The sequence below is a fragment of the Podarcis gaigeae genome, assembly GCF_964106915.1.
Source record: "Podarcis gaigeae genome assembly, chromosome: 3".
NCBI lineage: Eukaryota > Metazoa > Chordata > Lepidosauria > Squamata > Lacertidae > Podarcis > Podarcis gaigeae.
The window spans coordinates 105,106,230-105,129,097 of NC_139680.1; the positions used below are offsets into that span (position 1 = coordinate 105,106,230).

Genomic DNA, 22,868 nt, shown 5'->3' on the forward strand with positions numbered 1-22,868 from the left:
GGCAGAATGATGGGGGTGGAGACGCTCCTTCAGATATACTGGACCAAGGCCGTTTAGGGCTTTAAAGGTCAGCACCAACACTTTGAATTGTGCTCGGAAACGTACTGGGAGCCAATGTAGGTCTTTCAAGACTGGTGTTACGTGGTCTCGGCGGCTGCTCCCAGTCACCAGTCTAGCTGGGAGGGTGGCTGGTACCTTTCTGTCTGATTTGTGGCATTTGGGTGGCTAGCATGGGGGAGGGGGCAGAATACCCAGCTGGATAGATTCAGGGGGTACTCCAGCAGGGCTCCTAGTATTCTGATGCCTTCTACAGTAGTTGGACGTTTTGCTTGTGTTTGTTTGTTCATTTGCTTGTGTTGGTTTGCTCTAGGAGCAGAGGCAAGGAGACAGAGGGCCAGATCAATTATTCCGTTCTTCAGGAAACCCTCCGTTGGGCTGGTGTGCCCCACCCTCCAGGAAGGATGGAAGAAGCACACTTGTGTGTGCCATGCTTATTGGACAGAACGCTTCCCCATTTATCTGAATCAGTCCCCCTCCCATTCCCATTCTTTCTGGCAACAGTCGGAAATGCTGTGCTGAAATGCAGTACAAATCACTTCCCCTGTTGACTTTTGCTCCAAAGTGTAGGGAAGGGCTATGTAGGCAGGCTGAGTGCTTTCCTTACGCAGTGGATGAACGGATCCAAAGGCAGACCGAAGCCAGTTGCCGTAGCCGTCATATCAGCCCGAATGCGCTTGAACGAATCTCAGAACAGCAACACTGAACTTGATGTGGAAACAGTTCTTTCTGTCTTCTTCTTCTGCTCACCTCTGCTTGTCTTCTTCCCTCCCACACCCTCTAGGGAGCATTGACTTAGACGCTTATGCCTTTGAGGGGCTGCTACATGAGTGCTGATCTGCAGATAAGTTCTTGTTTAGCACCTTTGCAGGCCAAAGGAACATGCCAGCTGATCCTTTCTGTTGGCCAAGAAGCCTTTTTTCCTTTTTTTTAACCAGCCTCACAACGGTGCAAAATTCAGATTCCAGCATTCTTAACTTTAGGTAAAGGTAAAGGGACCCCTGACCATTAGGTCCAGTCGTGGCCGACTCTGGGGTTGCGGCACTCATCTCGCTTTACTGGCCGAAGGATCTGGCCTACAGCTTCCGGGTCATGTGGCCAGCATGACTAAGCCGCTTCTGGCGAACCAGAGCAGTGCACGGAAATGCCGTTTACCTTCCCACTGGAGCAGTACCTATTTGCACTTTGACGTGCTTTCGAACTGCTAGGTGGGCAGGAGCAGGGACCGAGCAACGGGAGCTCACCCCGTCGCGGGGATTCGAACCGCCGACCTTCTGATCAGCAAGTCCTAGGCTCTGTGGTTTAACCCACAGCGCCACCCGCGTCCCTATTCCTAACTTTAAAATACTGTTAATGAGTTTGTTTTATTGTTTAACTTTTTTTGTTTTAAAAAGAGTTTTCTAAAGTTTGCAGTCTTTCGGAATAAACAGCAAACAGCTTGTAAAGATTTCTCTCAATGCCTAGAAGCTGAGCTTGCTTGCAAGGGAGCCCCAGCCAGGAATGATGGCCTTATTGGGAAGCCCTGGAATACAGAAGCCATTGAGCCTTGCAACAGAAACAGGTGTGTTTGTGTGTTGCCGCTTCCTCTCTCTCTTTTCCAGCAGGGCATATGGTTGCCAAGCCCTTCCTGATTGGCTTTATTAACTTTAGAATAGTTGATGATTCTTCTGCAGTGATGAGTGGAGCTACCTGCCAAGCTGGAACAGGCTTCACCTTTGACGTCCAGTTGGGTGTGTCTGTGGATACTATTTTAAGCTTTGCTTGCTAACAGCGTCTCAGAGATAACTGAGAGTAGCGGAGCTGTACTAACTACAGCTATTCAGCCTGTACAGAAATGGATACCAAAGCTTCAGGACCAGCTCCTGTCGGCACAGCGCCTGAAAATATTCCTTCAGGAGTAGATGTTTTCAGGACCATACCGTATGCCTTGATTCTGCCAGAGCTGGTAAGTCAAACGACTTCCTTTAATTATAGTTATTTGATTCCATATAGTATAATACAGTTCATGTATGCTCCTCGTAGCATTTATGCATGGCCGGGAGTCTTGGCTTCTGGCATGGGCATGAAATATGCAGGTTGAGACACACACACACACACACACACACACATGTGCACATAGATAATCCACAAAATGAAATTCATTGCACATCAAAAAGTCTCCACATACATCTCACTTTCTGGATCATGGATGCAAGCTTAAAGCTGTTGTGCATCTGAATTTGCACCAGCATGCTATTCTGATTGCTAGCCATCTGTATCACTGTTGCTTTCAGTGGGCCCTGAAATTATTTTAAGCCTTAAAAATATTTTTGGAGCACCTATTCCGATTATTCCAAGGATATTGATGTTTCAATCTGTTGGGATAAAACCTGGATGGCAAAGATCCCAAGAATTGGGGCTTTTGAAAAGGATGGGGACTCAAAAGAGGGGACCCCTAAGGGAGGATGCAGGAAACTCACAACTCCCTGGAAAGTATGCAGGTCAGGTGCAGTGGACGACGTGAGGCTGGAGAGAGTCAGTTTAGATCAGTGATCTCCCACCAACTGCGAACATAGCACTTTGCCTGTATGTCTCTTGTCCTCTTTGTCAGAAAGAAGCTCAAGAGGTACATCAGTACAGAAAATGGAACCAGGATTAGTTTGGTAGTATTGCTCACTTGCTTGTGTGAGGCAGAGAGCAACAGGACTGGGTCATTTTGTGCAGGAGAAGAGAACAAGGTGTTTTGAAAGTGTGAGACAGCTTTAACTCAGACCATCAGTCCTTTGAGCTCAGTACTGCATTCTGTGCCAGGCAGCAGCTCTTGTGGGCCTTGAGAAGAGGCATTTGTTATCCCCTACAACACGGCCCCTTTAAGTGGCAAACCCAGGGGTTGGAGGGCATCACTTTCAACTCTCCATAGTTCAAAAAATGCAAAGAGATTCCCAGTTGATTGACCATGTTTATGAAACACCAACTGACCATGCTCTTAAAAGAAGCAATCAACCTCAGAAAGCAAAGCTAATTGAGCAGCCATCCACAATGCTGTTTGATGCTCAGTTTGACTCTCAGGGACTCGGAAGCGAACCAGTCCTCTCTAGTCCCTAGTCATCTCCTTGTGGCTGATTGTTGTGAGGTCGTGTTCTGCTCATGAAAGGTTCTCTCTGACCAGTTATCTTACAAAGAAACTTGGAGTGAATAGCATAATGATTAGATACATTTTAGTTTTGGCTGAGCTGCATATGGTACCAAGGGGTTGAACCAGGAGTGTTCACAAGTTAGACACCAGCAATTATTTAAGCTTAACTAATGTGGTTTGCAGTTAATCGGACAAGGTTGGGGTTTTACCTGGGACCTTGGTTTGAGTGTCAAATACTCAGTTTGGGAGGCAGGAGGCAGAAAACATGGGGTTTGCAGCACCAAATGGCACAAAACTAGCACAAAACTTTGGCACCTGTCTGGAGTCCATTGGAAAAGGTTGGTTTTTTTGGCATTAAAATTGTGACCCTGTGTCAATCACTCGGTTTGAAGTCTGGCATGAAATGCGGGGGTTCGTGGCACAAAATGGCACAAAACTAGTGCTAAACTTTGGCATCAGGCTGCAGGGGGATCCAGAATTTTGGGGTCACACGGTAATGAAGCTGTTGATTTATATAGGTGAAAGGAGCAGGCAGATTTAAGTGACTGGAACTTTGGGAGCAGAGTTCTGTTAGCTGACATACAAAGCAGAGAGGTCCAAAATCAGCTGCACTAACCATCCTGAACATATTCTTATGCACATTTATCTGAAGGTTAATCTATTGATTCCAAGAGTTTCCTTTCAAGTCTGCATACTTTGGGTATGAGCCCATGATACGGAAAACGTGGCAGAGGAACTCAAGAGCTGCAGCCCATTTGCATTCCCCGTGAGCTTTATGACGTGTGGACTTTAATGCTGTCGGACTTTGCCTCTGATAAGTGAAGGACCTCTTGAGCGAAGGTTGCCTTCGTCACAAATCCAGCAAATTACAATAAATGCCCCAATGGTGCTGATGACAAAGACTTTGCAAGAAGAAATCTCTGCGCTGTGAAATGGAAAGCCAGCGCTCCTGTGATATGACTGACACACCTTACTTACCTAATGGTTTTGGAATGCCCATTAAGGAGTGTGGCAGGCAATGCATTTTAATTAAAAGGATGGCATCGAGGTGGGGGCAGATCAGAGGAACAGCGGCTGCTAACATAGGGTTACCAGACATCCCTGGTTTCTGGGGACAGTCCCCGGATTTGCAAATCTGTCCCCAGACAAATTCTGTCCCCGGAATGTCCCCAAATTTGCAATCTGTCCCCGGGAAACATGGCAACGGCAGCCTCAGCAGCCCAGAGCCCAGAGCCAGCCTGGTAGTGCAGTTGGCTCTGGCTGGCTTCAGGAGCTGCTTGCTGCCGTGGCACCTGCCATTTTTCCTCGCCGGAAGTCCCCATATGATGTGTCTTGTGCGCATAGGATGTGTCTTGTGCAATCTCCTGCCCCCTTCCCTCTTTGTTTTGACTGATCGGGGAGGCTTGGGAGTCGCAGGCGGGCTGCTATTGCCCAGTTTTTTAAAAAACTGTGCATTTATGTTTCACAGGGTGTGAAAGAAGGGCTTTGCACCTTTATAGAATAATCATGTATGTTTGGGCCCAGGGTCTTTTGCCTCACCATCCCCACTACTGACTCCCTGTTGCTACTCAGCTTCAAAAAAAGAAAAAAGAAAAAAGTGTCCCCGGATTCATTGAAAAATATCTGGTAACCATATTCTAACAGGCATGGGGGGAAGTGGCAAAGCCTTGGAGCTTTGTTTTCCTCCACAAACCTTTTTATACTCTGCGAAATGGGCAGTGTTCATATCAGAACTGTCGGGAAAATTCTGCGCTCCACAAAAAGTTTTGACTTCTTTATTTGGAAGATCGTGCAGACTAATGGATCCAAATGGCAAAGGTCTATCAGATGAGGAACACAGAAAGCTGACCTACTGTGGGGCCCTTCAGACCGGGGTTTTGTTGCAGGTGTCTACTTGACCTACTGAAACATGCTATTGATATAATAAATATATACATAAATTTTTATTTATACTCCGCCCTTCCCAGTTCAGAAAACTGGGCTCAGGGCGGCTAACAACAAATTTAAAACACTTAATTGATGCAACAAAAAACAGCATAAAATACAGTATAAAACGTGAATAATAATAAATTCAGCATTCAAAAATCAATTATGGGGGAAAATCCATTAGATGATCACCAGGGCTAGCTGGCTAAATTAGTCCTATTTGGGCCAGCGAGGAGACCGGGGGAGAATTAGCTGCGGGATCCCAGAGCGGGTAATCTTCATAAAAAGGGGAGGGGGGAGGGAAGGAAGGGGAATAAAAGATCAGGCTAAGTTCAAATTGAAAGCCAGTCTGAATAGCTCTGTCTTACAGGCCCTGCGGAAGGAAGTTAAATCCTGCAGGGCCCTAGTCTCATGGGACAGAGCATTCCACCAGGTTGGAGCCATCACTGAAAAGACCCTGGCCCTGATGGATAGTCTGACTTCCTTAGGGCTCGGGACCTCTAAACTATGGTTATTCATGGACCTTAAGGTCCTCTGCGGGACATACCAGGACAGGCGGTCCCGTAAATACGAGGGCCCTAAGCCACAAAGGGCTTTAAAGGTCAAAACCAGCACCTTAAACCTGACCCGATACTCCACTGGGAGCCAGTGCAACTGGTAATGAAATGGCCATGCATTAGTGGTGGATATCTACGGGACTTGTCCACACATCATTTTGCTTTATTAGATGTTCTGCAGTGCCTCCCCAGTGCTCTTGCAATATAGTGCAATAAAAGCAGGACAAAACAAACCACCTCAGGAACACCTGTGGTACAGTTGACTTGCAATGCACACACATTTAACTTGCACAAATTCAGCCTAAAAAAATAAACAGGGGACAAGCGTCCAGGGAAACAAATGTTGGCAACCCCACCCACTATTGCATTCTCCTGGGGAGAGAGTTCAGAGTTGCAGGGAGAGTGTTCCACAGGCTTTGGGAGCTTTCATGCCTTGCTTGAGAGCTTCTCAGAGGCATCTCTTTGCCTTTTTAAGGAAATAGGTTGGATTAGACGGGCCTTTGGCCTCTCTGTTATGTTCTTATGAACCGTAATAGAATGTGGTGGGCGCAACTGAGAAAGTTAAGTCCAACCGAGTCCCACTGAAAAGCATTCCTCTTGTGCAGCTTCTTGTAAACATAAGTGGAGCTTGTACAAGGAGGATGTGCGCTAGCTTATGCCTTTACAGTGGTACCTCGGGTTACATACGCTTCAGGTTACACACTCCGCTAACCCAGAAATAGTGCTTCAGGTTAAGAACTTTGCTTCAGGATAAGAACAGAAATTGGGCTCCAGCGGCGTGGCAGCAGCAGGAGGCCCTATTAGCTAAAGTGGTGCTTCAGGTTAAGAACAGTTTCAGGTTAAGAACGGACCTCCGGAACGAATTAAGTACTTAACCTGAGGTACCACTGTAGTATCTCTCTGCATTTTTCATTTCATGCAGACCACAGTGGGCTTACAGGACTTTCCTCAAAGAAGGATCCTAAATTTTGTAAACAAAATAATGTACTAGGTAAAGATGCTTTAAAAAATTGTACACAACCCTGCTACAGGATCGAAGCAGAGAGCTTCTGACTTTAATCCCATGGGCTTAGATAATAATTAGGATTCTGCCAGTAGAAACATCCTCTGAGCGGAATGTTACCTGCTGGATGCTCACACCAGTAGAGGCAAAGTCCACCAATTCCCCCTTTCCTCCGTAGCCTATTGATCCTTCCCCATTAAAATGTGCTTGGGAGGTTTTGGGGACTGTCCTGAGCAGTACAGTGGTACCTCGGGTTAAGTACTTAATTTGTTCCGGAGGTATGTTCTTAACCTGAAACTGTTATTAACCTGAAGCACCACTTTAGCTAATGGGGCCTCCTGCTGCCGCTGCATTGCCGCCGCCCAATTTCTGTTCTTATCCTGAAGTAAAGTTCTTAACCTGAGGTAATATTTCTGGGTTAGCGGAGTCTGTAACCTGAAGCGTATGTAACCTGAAGCGTATGTAACCTGAGGTCCCACTGTATTTTGAAACGGAAGGCCTGATTTCACCTCTGCGCGACCCACCCTTGAGAACCTGTCTGGTTGCTTCTCAACAAGGGTGGTTCTGTGCCTCTCTTGAAAGCGATCCTTCCTCATCAGCCCTCAGTGGGGAGTGTAGGTCTGAGTAAGCAGAAGCTGAGAGATACCTGTTAGTGGATATGAAAAGCTCAATGCCAGATTCCCCCCAACCCCGCCCCTTGTTGTCACTGAAATGGTAGCTCTGGCTCAGGGTAGGTCTCTGGGAACACCTTTGTGAAATATGTGCATATTTATAGCGGCTGCTCAAGCAGGTATGCAGGAACTGACATCCTAAGAGAATTGTGAGGCTAGGTTCTTCTTGAAGAATTAATGATCCAGAAAACTCATTGCCTGTTCATAATGAAATGTTTGCACAAATCATATGAAGTTATGTCCTATATATAAACACAGGTGTTTTTTCTTCTTCTTTTCTCTCTGTGCCAATATCTGTCCCCTGAATTAGGCTTCACAGGTGTACATATTTTACCTGTACATTTTGCCCCACACAGTAAATAGCATCTTTTTCTTTCTTTTTTATGGGGAATTAAATAATCCTTCTCCATTGCCGTGGACCCAATCCAACACCCCAATACCACCACATGGCTGCTATTAGTTTTTAAAAACTGCAGGGGATCGTATCTATGGATTTGCAGCACCATGATCTATTTTGGTGGTTGTTGCCAACCCAGTCAGAACACTGGAATTTACTAAGGTCATTGGTCCATTTTGCTCAGCATACTGTCTATGTTGATTTACAGTAGCTCTCCAAAGTTTTGGACAGGGATCTTTATTGCCCCACTCTAGAAATGTCAGAGATTTAACTCACAGAATCATAGCCCATTCCCTATGGAACTGAGGGTATAAAATGCCTGATCTATCCTGTGTATAAACACCCTACTTCAGTCCAGAGTTTCTGTGCATGTTGTGAAGTACACACTTAGCTCCTATGCTTGCAGATGTTCCCACTCACTTCATTTACAGTTACAGATAGGTAGCCGTGTTGGTCTGCCATAGTCAAAACAAAAAAATTCCTTCCAGTAGCACCTTAAAGACCAACTAAGTTAGTTCTAGGTATGAGCTTTCGTGTGCATGCACACTTGTTTTCATTTACTTACTTTCATTATGAAAAGTAAACTTTCATTTACTTTTTTGTTTTCATTTACTTAGTTGGTCTTTAAGGTGCTACTGGAAGGAATTTTTTTGTTTTTTTGTTTTCATTTACAGTGTAAGACAGGGGTGTCAAACTCAAATTCATCGGGGGCCGCATCAGCATCGCCGCTAGGGGGCAGACGTTCTCTGGCTTGTAGGCTGCCGCGCATGTGCTGAAGAGGCGGCTTTCTTGTGTAAAAAAACCCCCCCAAAAGCGAGAATAAAACATGAAGGCTGGTGGCCGGCGGCGGCTACACGGGCCACATGACGAGGTCTTGCGGGGCGGATTCGGCCCGCGGGCCTTGTGTTTGTCACCCGTGGTGTAAGATGTCCAAACCCAAATAGTGAATGGAATCTTTGCTATTCGGCATTAAGCATGGCACAACACGGTCATGGTCTATGCCGTTAAGCCATTCGAATGGATGAGTAGAATACCGGGTTTGCACCCTGCTCCTTTTATCAGCAGTTCTCATCTTATACAGAGTGGCTGGTGGGCCGCAGGTAGCTTTGTGCCAATGTAGGGAATATGGGATAGGAGAAAAGCAATCAATCTTTTGAAGAGAATCTAGGATGGGTGCAGAAAGATGTGACATGAGAGAGAGCGCGCGCGCGAGAGAGAGAGCGCTAGCTTACAGCACATCCTTCAGCCATGAGGTGAAGCCACCTTCTTCCTGACTTTCAAACAGATGAGACAGATCTTGGTCCTGGCTTGGTGGTCAGTCTTGCCCCTTCCACATGCTTCAGGAAGACTGTCCGCCATTATAATTTTTTAAAAAATGAATTTTTATTAAAAGAAGGCTGAACGTTAAAGAATTTATCCATCTGTCCATTGCATTATTTCTTTATTTGTCTAATGAAACTTTTTGAAGTGCAAAGCCATAGTGGAAAGTGGAATGGTTTGTTGGTGACATTATAGGAACATAGTTCATCAGTGCTGTACAGGTCTTCTGCTGCAGATCTACAGATCACAAAGAGCACCCTCACAAAGTCAGTTCTGGAGAGGAATAGGTACATCATCAGTGCAATCCTACGTCCACTCAGAAGTTGGTTGCGTTGTGTTCGGTGGGACTTTACTCCCAAGCAAAGGTGTCTAGGATTGCAGCTTTAAACTGGCCAGACGGAGGCCCCATTCCAGAGCAGCTCCAGTGCTCTATAAATGTTATATGTTTCTTCACCTACAGAGAAGTAAACAGTAGCTTTATTCACAAAGCAAAATAAATAAACCGTCTTATCTCAAAGCCGTGTTTGTGCCAATTTGCACGGAGAAGTCCCCTAATGCAGGCATAGGCAAACTCAGCCCTCCAGATGTTTTGGGACTACAACTCCCATCATCCCTAGCTAACAGGACCAGAGGTCAGGGATGTTGGGAGTTGTAGTCGACTTTGCCTATGCCTGCCCTAACGTACTAATACTTTTTTCAATGACTATTTCTGGGTGTTTATTAAGTTGCTAAGAGAGCCAAGAACAAAAGTTTTCAGGGGAAAAGCCATACTCTTTTTGTGTGTGGCAAAAACGACCAAGGTCACATGTACAATGTGGGTTGTCGTCAATTTTTTTTTTTTTTTTGCTAAGAACGGACCCATTAAAATTAATAGACCCAAGTTACCTATTTCCATTATTTTCATTTAAAATACACCCCTCCCCCAAAGAATCTCAAGAACTGTAGTTTACCCTTCACAGAGCTACAGTTCCCACTTAACAAACTACAAGCAAGCACACTGGCTAGTCTTTAAGGTGCTGCAGGACCCTATGTTGCTTTAGAATAAAGATGTGTGGTTGTTGTTTTCACGATGACTTGTTTGCAAGCCTCTGTTTGTCCATCAGCAGAAATAGCTGCAATGTACTCCCAAGAATCAGGTTCAATGACTCCTGGGTGGAGACCTTGAAAAGAGCTGAGAGAGGCAGAAAGGGAGGCTGGGTGTGGAGCCCAGAGTGAAGACATGGTGAAAAGAATCAGGTTCACAGAGTTTGAGGGCAGGTGTTGCCTTAGTAACAAGGCCTGAGAGAAGAGAACACTACTGCTGGGAGCTTGTAGTTGTGAGGCAGTCACACAGCACAGAGATGGACGACTGGTCAGTCCAAGGCAGTTTTGTGGGGAATAATAATAATAATAATAATAATAATAATAATAATAATAATAATAATAATTTATTATTTGTATCCCACCCATCTGGCTGGGTCTCCCTAGCCACTCTGGGCGGCTTCCACAGAGACCAAAAATACACTAAAATGTCACATATTAAAAACTTCCCTGAACAGGGCTGCCTTAAGATGTCTTCTGAATGTCAGGTAGTTGTTTATCGCTTTGAGATCTGATGGGAGGGCGTTCCACAGGGCGGGTGCCACTACCGAGAAGGCCCTCTGCCTGGTTCCCTGTAGCTTTGCTTCTCGCAATGAGGGAACCGCCAGAAGGCCCTCGGCGCTGGACTTCAGCGTCCGGGCAGAACGATGGGGGTGGAGACGCTCCTTCAGGTATACTGGGCCAAGGCCGTTTAGGGCTTTAAAGATCAACACCAACACTTTGAATTGTGCTCGGAAACGTACTGGGAGCCAATGTAGGTCTTTCAAGAAGAAGGCACACTTGTCCTTTGTGAGTTGACAGTAGGTTCAGATTAATGATATCTGCTAAGAAATTTTCATGGACTGGCAGGATGTAAAGGAATGGTGTGAGGAACCAGCTTGGGAACCCCCCAAGGGAAGAAGGCTCAAATCCGGGGAGTGGTGGTGGGACAATGATGAGTGGGCAGATGGGGAAAACTGGGAGGAGGAGGTGTCAGAAGCTGAGGAGGTAACAGGGTTTAGTGAGCAGGCAGATGCTGTGGCAGAGCGAAGTCTAGAATCAGAGGCAGAAACTGAAGCAGTAGAGGAGGGGGGCCAAGAGGCAGAGATGAGTCTGGATGGTATGGGTGTCCCACTCCTGCTGTGACAAGCTCCTGTCCCCCTTGGTCTCCCAGAACCAGTGGAGGCATGAAAAGGACAGAGGGGAGGTTAGATTCACACAGGCATGGTCTCCAATTGCTTGGGGGGAAACCCTGGTGAGGAAGGGACTTAGGCAGCTCTGGGGAGGCGGGGACTTTCAGTCTCAGCAACTGCTTCATGGAGGCAAGATTTGCCAGATATAAGCTGCTGTGCTCATTAGGTCTGTACAGATCATATTTTTGCTAATCAAGAGTTAACTCCAACTTGCACAGTGTGATTTACTGCAGGCTCGCTCCTGGCAGTGCTTAACCGTGCAAGGCTCTGCTCTTGGCAAAATTGCCTGAAAAGCAATTGCTAAGGATATATCCAGGCAGCTCTGATCTGAATAGTTGGGTGGGTGCACCACACCTTGTCTCAGACTTGAAGGACTCTTCAGCCCAGTTGCAACCCAGAGAGTTTGCACAATACTTTTAACCACTGGAAGATCTTTCTCTTCCCTTCCAACCAAAACTGGGCAAATCAGCCCATTTTGCTTCCTCTGTTTCTTTCTTCTTCTTCTTCTTCTCAGTCCTCAGTTGTCCATATCAGCTTGTGATTTTTTTAAAAAGTCCTTGTGAAGATTCATCGACATTTTGGTGCAAAAATTCTCCCAATCTGCACATTTTTGCATGCAGTTTTGCCCAAAACACATTTTTTGCAAAGCAATATATCCCTAGTATAATGCCTTTTCACGGATGTGTGCATTTTATGACCCTAGCACGTGCATTTTTGCACACAATACTCGGCTGGTGGGCTGCACTGCTAAATTCAAAATGCTAATTCAGAGTGGGCAGCTCTGTCCTGTACACTGTGGAATGGATTTTTTACTTATAACTGTAGAGGTAATGTGTAAAGCAGGGGATGGCAAGGTTTACCTCGCCTGGGGTGGTTCACTCTAGCAGAGATCCTTCTGTGGGCTGGATTGTGTGTGTGCCCATGATTTCTGGCGCCGCGGAAGCGAGTCCCTGCACCACGCTGTGCCAGTTTAGCGCAGCGCACAGGGACTCGCCAAGCAGGTGGCTCGGTTCGGGAGCCTCTCGTGGGCCGGTTAAATGACCCCCGTGGGCCACTTGTGGCCCAGGGGCCTTAGGTTGCCTATCCCTGGTGTAAAGCATATGTAATGAGCTTTTGAATCAAAGCATACAGTGATTTTGAGGAATTTTTCTCACAAAGCTCTTCTTTATTTCATTTTTTAATCATTTCCCCCTGTTTGCTACTGTTTGCAGATGGGTAAAATCTAATATTTCAAGGTTGCTTACAAAGTGATCAAGCAGAAACTAACCTGCCATTGACCTTATGAAGAATGAGAGCGGGTTTCGCAAGTGCTAGGTGTGCACTCCAGTCTCACTTCCTGCACTCTATTCAATCTATATTTGGATGTCAAAATGCTTTAGAATATGGGTGGCCAACCCACTGTCTGACAGATGTTGCTGGACGACATTAGAAGAACCTGGCTGGATCAGAGCAAAAGTCTACTTGGTTCAGTATCTTTTTTTTCCATTTATTTTTTTTCATTTGCATTTTCAAAAACAGGAACAGAGAGCTTGCTTAATCCCTCTCCCCTCCCCCTCGTCCCACTTACAACTTCATACCAAATACAGCATATATACATATACCATATGACTTCCCTTCCACCCTTTTCCTGATTCCTTTGCTTTTCTACTACTCTGCGTAATCCACAACTCATGCTGGTAGCTTCAAGAACACTATCCAACCATCTCATCCTCTGTCGTCCCCTTCTCCTTGTGCCCTTCATCTTTCCCAACATCAGGGTCTTTTCCAGGGAGTCTTCTCTTCTCATGAGGTGGCCAAATTATATTTAGTTTCCCAAATTATATTGTTCCCAAATATATATTTAGTTTCCAATATTCCTTAATTACTTTATAGGACCACCACATGTGGAAAAATGATCCCTTACACTTTCAACACAAACCTTTTTCTTATTTAGACATTTTCGTCAGTCTGATGGGTGTTAAATACCACCTGTATTCTAGTCTCACAGTGACCAAGCAGATGCTCACGAAAAGCCCAGAAACATGAGCTGTTCTTGCCATTTCTAGCAACTGGTTTTCAGAGGCACCAACCAGGAGAGTTAGTACAACATACTCTTATAGATTTGGAGGGGGAACCCCTAAACCCTAGAAATTAATAAATGGTAGGATTGTGTTGATTTGGGATGTGAAGGGAGAAATACAAGCTGCAGAGGAATTCCTGGGCTAGCCTGTGCAAAAACGACCTGGCCAAGCCAGGGCCATTAAGAAGCAATACAGGGCCATTGAGGGCCATTGGCAATGCCAGATGTGCTCTCCCCCTTGCCCTGAGGTGTGAACAAAGACTGGGGGAGGGTTGGAAGGTTGCCTGGGTAATTGGGTGTGAAGCGATAGAAAGAGAGTCCTGAGCAAGGGTTGCTGGGAAGAAGGAGGGGAGGAAGATAGATTGGGATCCATCTTGGACAGGCTGGCTGAAGGCTGGCTGGGAGATTCCAGGCTGCGCTGCTGTGGGGGACAAGCCACAGAGGACCATGCTGTAAGATCTGGACTCTCCTCATGCAGACTGAAGGTGTACATAGGTGAATAAGACATATTTCTTAAAGCTATGACAGTTTCCGCCATGTTTCGATTCTCCAAAGGAACACAGACCCTGAGTGAGTGCCTGGAAACCCATTGCTTGGCAGAGAGAGAGGGAAGGCAACCCAACTTTTGTAACAATACTCACTGTGGCTAGAAGCCATCGATAGCTTTATCGACCACAGATTTGTCTAATTCTCCTTTAAAGCCATCCAAATTGGTGACCACCACTTCATGTTGTAGGAACCAATTCCACTAAGGGCTGTATGAAGAAGCACTGGCTTTTGTCTGCCCTGAATCTTTCAACATTCAACTTCCTTGGATGGCTCTGGGTCCTAATCCTATGAGAGAATGAGAATGAGGAAAATGTCTCTATGCCCACCTTCCCTGCACTATGCATAATTTTATGCACCAGTATTACTTACTGTGAAGGGATGCGGGTGGCGCTGTGGGTTAAACCACAGAGCCTAGGACTTGCCGATCAGAAGGACGGCAGTTCGAATCCCCACGACGGGGTGAGCTCCCGTTGCTCGGTCCCTGCTCCTGCCAACCTAGCAGTTCGAAAGCACGTCAAAGTGCAAGTAGATAAATAGGTACCGCTCTGGCGGGAAGGTAAACGGCGTTTCCGTGCGCTGCTCTGGTTTGCCAGAAGCGGCTCAGTCATGCTGGCCACATGACCCGTAAGCTGTACGCTGGCTCCCTTGGCCAATAAAATGAGATGAGCGCCGCAACCCCAGAGTCGGCCACGACTGGACCTAACGGTCAGGGGTCCCTTTACCTTTATTACTTACTGTAGTTTTAAACTACAACTCCCATAATCCCCAGTGATGGGCCGTGTTCACTTGGGCTGATGGGGGTTGGAGTCCAACAAATCTACACAGAACCGAAGCAGACTGATGCGGCATTAAATGGGTACAGCAAGGCTTATAATTGTGCTTTCCTTTCCCCTTCTTTGCAGATCTTTGGCTGCTGGGTATGGATCCTCGTAGCGGCTACCAATGTGTACTTCCCTTTGCTGCAGGGATGGGTCATGTATGTCTCCCTCACTTCCTTTCTCATCTCGCTGATGCTTCTAATGTCCTACCTCTTTGGCTTCCACAAAAACTTCGCCTCCTGGAGAATCCTGGTAAGAGGTGGGACACACACAGAGGGTGCAAATTTAGAAAACATATTGCTATTTATTTATTGAATTTATACACCGCCCTATACCCAGGGGTCTCAGGGCAGTTCACAGAATAAAATCAAGATATAAAACCACAAAATACATAGTAAAAATAAAAACAACAACCCAATAGCCCCACCCAAACCCCACAGGGCAAAGGATATAAATCAGATCAACCAAAGGCCTGGTTAAAAAGGAACATTTTTGCCTGGTGCCTAAAGGTGTATAATGAAGGCGAGCTTCCCTGGGGAGAGCATTCCACAGACGGGGAGCCACTGCAGAGAAGCCTATTCTCGTGTTGCCACCCTCCGGAACTTGCTACAGTGGTACCTCGGGTTACAGACGCTTCAGGTTATAGACGCTTCAGGTTACAGACTCCGCTAACCCAGAAATAGTACCTCAGGTTAAGAACTTTGCTTCAGGATGAGAACAGAAATTGCGTGGTGGTGGCACGGTGACAGTGGGAGGCCCCATTAGCTAAAGTGGTACCTCAGGTTAAGAACAGTTTCAGGTTAAGAGCGGACCTCCGGAACGAATTAAGTTCTTAACCTGAGGTGCCACTGTTATTATTTTGCAGCTTGTTTTAGCTGTTGTAATGCACTGTGTGATTTTTAATGACATTTTTTATAATGTCCTCTTTGATTTCTTACAGATAGTATTTCATGGCATTGCAATTTAGCAAATAAGTAATGCAGTGAAATACAAGGTAAAGAAATGAGAGCAACAGTAAAACTACAATTAGAAATCAATATGAATGCTTTAATGAGACGGGTATGCTGTCTCCCATCTCCAACCACAAACCCACAGGCATGCCCTAAACCAGGGGTCGGCAAGGCTTACTGGGCATGGGCCAGATCACTCCCACAGAGATCCTCCGTGGGCTGGACCGGCCCAGCGTGACGCCGGAAATCACGTCTTTGCATGTCCGCAGCACCGGAAATCACTTCTGTGCATGTCCAGACTCCGGAAATCACGGCTGTGAAGAAGCGATTTTTGGCGTCTGGGCATGCGCAGAAATGATTTCTGGAGCCGCTTCCGGCCCATGGGCCTTAGGTTGCCGACCTCTGCCCTAAACCAGCAGAAAGAAACTCATGGGCCACTGGTGATCAAGGGACCAGAGTTTGGAACCCCTGACCTAGGCAAACCATCAGCATCCAGCATAGCTCTCAGGGCTGACCCAAGTCAATTTGGCAGCTGAGGCGAACCACAAAATGGCGCCCCCTCCTTGACAGGGAAGAAGGGGGGTGGGTGAAGATCTACATCAAGAACAAGGCCAGAATAAAGATCTACACCGGGATCTGCTGCCCCTGTGGATCCTTTAATCTGAGGCAGTCACCTCACCTTGCCTCATGGTATTTTTCTGGAAAAAGAGGTGCTGGAACTCACCATGAACACCTCCCTCATTCTCTTAGAATGGCAATGGCACCCACCTGAGAGGTGCCCAAACTGAATTCCAGAGAGTTCTGGCTGGAAAAAAAAGCCCTGCCTGGCCCTGATGGTTCCTGCACCCTCTCCTCATGACAAATAACGTATCTTCTAAACCTGCACAATGTACATAACATAGACTGCAGAACTGAACTTTTCACTTTTTAAAAGGCCCTGATCTGGACACGAACCTATTGCTCTTCTTCTGCTTTTTAGGATAGCCTTTACCATGGAGCTACTGGCATCCTCTACATGAGTGCTGCAGTCCTTCAGGCCAATGCAACCATCCGCTCGGAGACAGAAGTGCCCCCAGAGTCTTCGCCCCTCTACTACCAGCTCAATGCTGCTGCTACGGTGAGATAACTCTTATGTGCTCCACCAGCTGAATTTGGTTTGGTATGTTTGGGGTCGAGGGGGAGGCCAAGTTCAGTTTCCCCTGCTTCTGCTACGGACTCACCATGTTGTTGTTGTTTAGTCGTTTAGTCGTGTCTGACTCTTCGTGACCCCATGGACCAGAGCACTCCAGGCACTCCTGTCTTCCACTGCCTCCCGCAGTTTGGTCAGACTCATGTTGGTAACTTCAAGAACACTGTCCAGCCATCTCGTCCTCTGTCGTCCCCTTCTCCTTGTGCCTTCAGTCTTTCCCAACATCAGGGTCTTCTTCAGGGAGTCTTCTCTTCTCATGAGATGGCCAAAGATTTGGAGCCTCAGCTTCACGATCTGTCCTTCCAGTGAGCCCTCAGGATAGGTTTGATCTTCTTGCAGTCCATGGGACTCTCAAGTGTCTCCTCCAGCACCATAATTCAAAAGCATCAATTCTTCGGTGATCAGCTTTCTTGCTGTGCGTTAATATCTCTTAGCCCAGGTGTGGGGAACCTTCAGATGTTGCTGAACGACAACTTCCACCATCCCTGGCCAGTGGCCATGCATTGTTGGGGCTGATGGAACCTGTAACTCAGTAACATCCAGAGGGCCAAAGGTTCCCCACACCTGTCTTAGCCTTGATGAAACCCAACTGTAAAATGGGTGCAATAGTTCGTGGGATCACCACGACGCTTATTGACAGGCTGAAAAATATTTTGCCAACTGAAAGGGTTTATCTTTCAACCAGCAATAAACACCGTCCAATTGGGCTTCTGTTGATTATATACCCAGTGAATCATTTGATTTTGATCTCCTATTTTGTTAATATAATGACCACCATATTTTACCTTATTTCGGCACTTTCAAAGCCAGAGACGTCACCAATTGCTTCTTTGTCCAAATATGCTTTGGTGTGCAACCTGTGATTTTTTGCACTGAACGAAGTCAATTTATCTGCCAGGTTAATCCTGAATATGGCATGTGGCAGGTGGACTTCATCCATGCCTTTTATTAGCAGTAACTTGGAACCTAAGTGTCCTAAGTGTTCTTTCCATGAAGGAAAGGACTGCTTCCAAGTGCGTAAGGACTTCTGATTCAGTGAAGCAGTGTGTGCAATTTTTGCTGTATGTCCTCTATAACCTCCCAGGTCACACCCCTCATCCTGTCCTGCAAGTTCTTCCAACCAGCAGTGGCTGATGTCCATTGGAGCTGGTAGGGCAGAATGTAGGGAGGCCAAACAGTAGATAGATCCAGTCAAAGACAAGCAGAGGCAACTAATTCTGGTTTTGTCTCCATCCTCCTCCCTGCTGAGTTCTGCCAGGGGCAACATTGAGTCTAAGGAGCAGGAAGCTGACAGAAACTGCCACCCTTGGACTGGCTGTAAGAAGGTCAGGGCTGGCTGGGAACAGAACTGAGTTTGGTAGGGCAGTACCTCATTCACTTTTTGTGGGGGAGAACTGTAAATTTTAAGTTGAAACTTGGCAGAAGAATGTGATGACATTCGTATGTAATACTAAACCATGGTTTAGTGCTAGGGGAATGAGCCCGTGCAAGCCTTGAACTTGTGCACTCCTCCCTCTTGCACACCCATGAGGAAGGGTTTGGAAACTTCCACTTCCATTGTAGACTAACCCCAGGTTATCATGACATCCAAAGCCAGGGAAACTATGGTTAGTCTTAACTATGATTGGCTAAAGCAAGGCATCTTCAAACCACGGTTTATGAAGTGGTAGTTTTACTAAACCATTGTTGAGATTAAACACAGTTTATACTGTTGTTAGTCACAAATGGAGGCAGGAGCTCCTGGTGTTTCTGCACTAGAGGAGGGAAGGGAGAAATGTGCTAGCCCAAGCCTCTCACAGGCTCATCTGTAATGTTAAACAGGGGTTTAGCAAATTGAGGAAATGCAGCCTGTTTGTATACTCCAAAGACTCTTTGATTTTCTTTGTAGGAAGGGCTCGCTGTTTTAGTACAATAAATTTCACTGAGTCTTGATGATACACACAGGAATTCAGGGGGAAGTTTATACCACTCAAGATTTAAAGGCCAAATTGTTTGCGCCTTGCTGTTTATTCCTCATCACATTAGAATAGATTACACCCATTTCCCACTGATTAGCTCAATTAATAAAAATGCAGTGTTCATCTGATAGGTTGTTTTTGTTCATTGTCATAATTTCCTAATCTAATTCTAATCAGGTAGTGCATGACACACTTTGGTGGGTAAACATTTGTTAGCTGCACCTACTTAGTTGTTCCCATGAAATTATGGTGACAAGTGGCTCCAGAGTCACAGCCCTTCATTGCCACTGGCATCTAAGCATTTGCCTTGGAGCAATCAGGGCTGACTGTGGGTGTCTCTTTCATTTTCCTGGCATGTGACATCCGTAACCGTTTGGATTTGAGGTAGGAAAGGGCCGTAGCTCCAAGATATGAGTGTGTGTTTTGCATGCAAAAGCTTCCGGGCTCAATCCTCAGCGTCTCCGGGGAAAGCTGGGAAAGACTCCAGGTATTTTGAAACCCTGGGGAGCTGCTGCCAGTCAGTGGAGGCAATACTAACCTAAATGGACCAATGTTCTAACTCCATATAAGGCAGCTAAGTTCTTATGCGGTGAGCTGAAGGCAGATTTGAATGTGGTGAGACAAAGAGAAACAACTTGAAGTTTTGTTTTGGTGAAGTGCTGCAAGTTGCTTTGCCCTTCAGAGTGTACGTGGGAATCTTACCCAAACTATGTGGCAGCAGAGTCCGATTTGCTACCGATGAGACAAGGGCTGGAGAACTGCAGGCAATTTGGGGAGTGTTAAGTTGTGGGTGAACATATCAGACGACACAGCGATTCTTCAAACAGCTCTTGTTTATTCACAGGCCAGGACAGAACTGAACTGAAGGGTTCAGCCAACCTGCTTATATAGAGCTCCAGTACAACGTAACTGTAACAACTTTCTGTAACTATCCAATCACTGAACATCACTTTCAATCCCTTATTTGCATATGTGGACCTGAGTAAAAACTATCTACAGTATCCCCCTGCTGGCTCAGGGTGAGAACTTCAGTACATAACAGGGAGCATGCAGTTTGTAAATAAGAAGGGAAGGGATTCCTGGTGTTATGTACTGAGTTGAATAGGATTGGTCTTAGAACAATAGGCTCCAGAAGGCAGCAGTCTGATTGGTCCACAGGAGCCACCCAATCCAGCTCCAGGTGGAAGTGAATCCGCAACCTGATTGGCCTACAGGAGAATCCCGGAATTAGCCAATCACTTGGGGCCCATTGTGTAAATAATGCATATAAAGCAGACATTCTGGGGGAACTTCCATTCCTCCTCACCACTATGAGCTGAATAAAGAGCATGAAATCCACTCTCGACTCCGAGTATATTTCACCTGGCCTGGTTGCCATGCCAATGAGGACTTGCCTTCTGAGTCCAAGATGCCCTGTGGGGTTTTTTGGAGGACCAGTTAGAGCTGGGGGACTTGTGTGTTTGATCATGGCGAAGCCATGATGCCACCCCAGGGCACTCTTCAGTCCTTGACTTGAGGCCTTAATCATTTCGATCTGCGGATGTGGCACTTTTACAAGTGCCACACAATGTCTGTTCTTCCCCAGTGAGGAACTGATCTTTCATTGTGGTTTCACCTATACTCTAGCACTCCTTGCTCACTGATATGAGTCAGGTGCTGTATTATTTCAGGCACTTGCTAAAATCCATTTTGTTTAAGTAAGCTGACCCGTATACGTAAAACTGATGTGCCTTTTAAGAGGTAATTTTCTTCCTTTTTTCATAATGTGCGTTTTTAAACTACGGATTTTATTCATATTTTGAATCGTTTTTAGGTCACCTTGCCCTTGGCTCCTGTCTTTCACAGATAATCTTAGTGTGTATCTTATGCTTTATGTAAACCGGTTAGAGGTTTTGGCAATCAAGTGGTGTGTTCCAGATTTCATTAATTAAATAGATAAGGTGAATCTAGCCCACATGTCAGGCTGCACCAGCATCTCCCAGTGCATGGGAGTCAAAGGTGATGCTTTTGGATTAGCAAAGCCTGTCTGACTACTCCCTTTCCATCTACTTTATATAAGAGGGATAAACTATTAGAAAAGCAACAAAAGCTTCCAATATCCTCTCCTCAGAAGAAAATGACCCAGGGAAGCTGGGAGAGCAAAACCATGTGCATTATACTCTAATCATCTCTCTTTTCCCTCCCTTTTTCTCTTTTTCAGTTCTTTGCATTCATCACCACGCTGCTGTATATTCTTCATGCCTTCAGCAACTACTACCAGTGAAAACTGCCGGGAACGTATATAACATAAGGCCTAATTTTCCCTCCATGGAATCCGTGTCCCAAAACAAATTCACATTTGCGTAAGGACAGAGCCCAGTTGAAATTGTGGCCATTCATCACCTAACGGCGCCTTCTCATTTTAGGTGACAGAAATATTGGGTTTTATTTCAACCTGCCATTTCACTCAAGCTGTGTTGTGAATACTACCACCCAAGCCTTGATAATCACAGTTATCCAGAGTCATGGTCTGTTCCCCAGAATTGTGCCTTGGAAAACCTGTGTAAATAATACACCCATTTTTCTAAATCAGTGTGTGTTTGTGGGGGGTTCTTCTTCAAAGTACTTGTACCATTTCCAAACCAATTCCTCTGCTGATGAAGCCAGGTATATCTGCTCTGAAACCCTAGCATATTGCAGAGGATTCTGGGATATTTTCTCGGTGAGCACAGAGGCTAAGAGGCACTGGCCAAGTCTGTGGAGCCCCACCATTGCTCAGCTTAAACTCAGAAATGTGCTCTCAAATGTGTCTCACAATCTCCCACCTCTGTGTGTCACAGGAAACATGGGTGGCAGCAGGGAAACTATCTTTCAGGGAGGCTTGTCTATGACCATATTTTTCTGACTAGGTTCCTTTGAGAAGCTTCCAGACAATTCCAGAGCTTCCCCGAAGAACAGTTTGAAAACTATTCCCTCAGGCCATTTGGATAAAACCATGTTTGGCCTGACAGTGACTGTCACAAACAAACGAATACCGTTGTCCAGATGACCATTACGAAAGATTCATGTGTTACTTTCTGATGCTGTAGTATTGTCACGTGGTATTTTTACCTCATCAAATGCATGTGGGACGTATATTTTGAAAATGTTCCTGCAAGTAGCAAAAGATTGTATTTACTTCAGGGGATGAATACATATAAATTCTGGCTTGTCATCCTGTCACAATGATATTACTGGGTCAAAGAGCAATATGTGAATTGCCCTTTCAGTACTGCTGATATATGCTAAAGGTTTTTCTGTCTTTTGTTATTACAGAGAATGTTTGTTTTTATGGGGAAACATGAAGTAACTTATTGGTAAATCTGTGTGGGTTTTTTTAAAAAATAGTTTTGTTCTCCATTTTATATTGCTATTTTAGTGAACTATCTTTTGCTAGGATAATATGGCTGACTGTTCTCTCTGATTGGCTCACGTGTGTCTCTTTTGCTGTTGCTGTAAAATAAATCTCTCTGGAGATCTGCCTCCCACTATATCTGCGTTCCTATGTATGTAGATGTAGATGCAGAAGGTGTAATTAAGGACATGTTTTTGCCATGAAGTTTAAACTGCCACAGAAGAACTGTGAGGGTTGTAGGCTTGTGGGGTCCATTAGGGGGCCACAGCTTTCTAAGGATCCATCTAGACGATTACATATTTCCAAACACAACTACTATAAGCCATGGGTCACTCCCAGAAAAGGGGAAGAAATTCAGTTTTGTTTGTGTTTTAATGAGAAACTACCTGATTTGCAAGCTCTTCAATAAATACAAGAACCAAAACATAGCTATTCATCTGAATTGGCACCTCTCTGAATTTTGCGATACAGCCGCACAACCAGAAGATGTGTACAGAAATGCATGTATTAGGGGGAAAGTGTGTATAAAACTTCATATATTAGTGAAAGTAACACACACAAATACATTATGTTAGGGGAACCCGCTTGCAAAAATGTGTATATTAGTCAAAACTACATACAAAAATTGTTTTTTTAAAGGGGAAAGTCACACTAAAATGCTGGTGAATTTATGA

General features: G+C 45.6%; 1 protein-coding gene across 1 annotated transcript; it reads left to right on the forward strand.

The window, feature by feature from the left end:
* The first annotated feature begins 1,650 nt into the window (after nt 1–1,650).
* On the forward strand, nt 1,651–22,330 carry MALL (mal, T cell differentiation protein like). The gene is made up of 4 exons (XM_083733887.1): nt 1,651–2,002; nt 14,809–14,976; nt 16,654–16,791; nt 21,022–22,330. Exons 1-4 carry the CDS (start codon nt 1,892–1,894, stop codon nt 21,082–21,084), a joined length of 480 nt encoding a protein of 159 aa, XP_083590013.1. The 5' UTR covers nt 1,651–1,891; the 3' UTR covers nt 21,085–22,330.
* The last annotated feature ends 538 nt before the right edge of the window (nt 22,331–22,868 follow it).

Excerpts from the sequence above, each read along its gene's own strand:
- MALL (XM_083733887.1), top strand. The coding sequence starts at position 1,892 with ATGGATACCAAAGCTTCAGGACCAGCTCCTGTCGGCACAGCGCCTGAA. Across the intron at positions 14,977-16,653 it reads TCGCCTCCTGGAGAATCCTG|GATAGCCTTTACCATGGAGC; the intron begins GTAAGAGGTGGG and ends TCTGCTTTTTAG. Across the intron at positions 16,792-21,021 it reads AGCTCAATGCTGCTGCTACG|TTCTTTGCATTCATCACCAC; the intron begins GTGAGATAACTC and ends TCTCTTTTTCAG.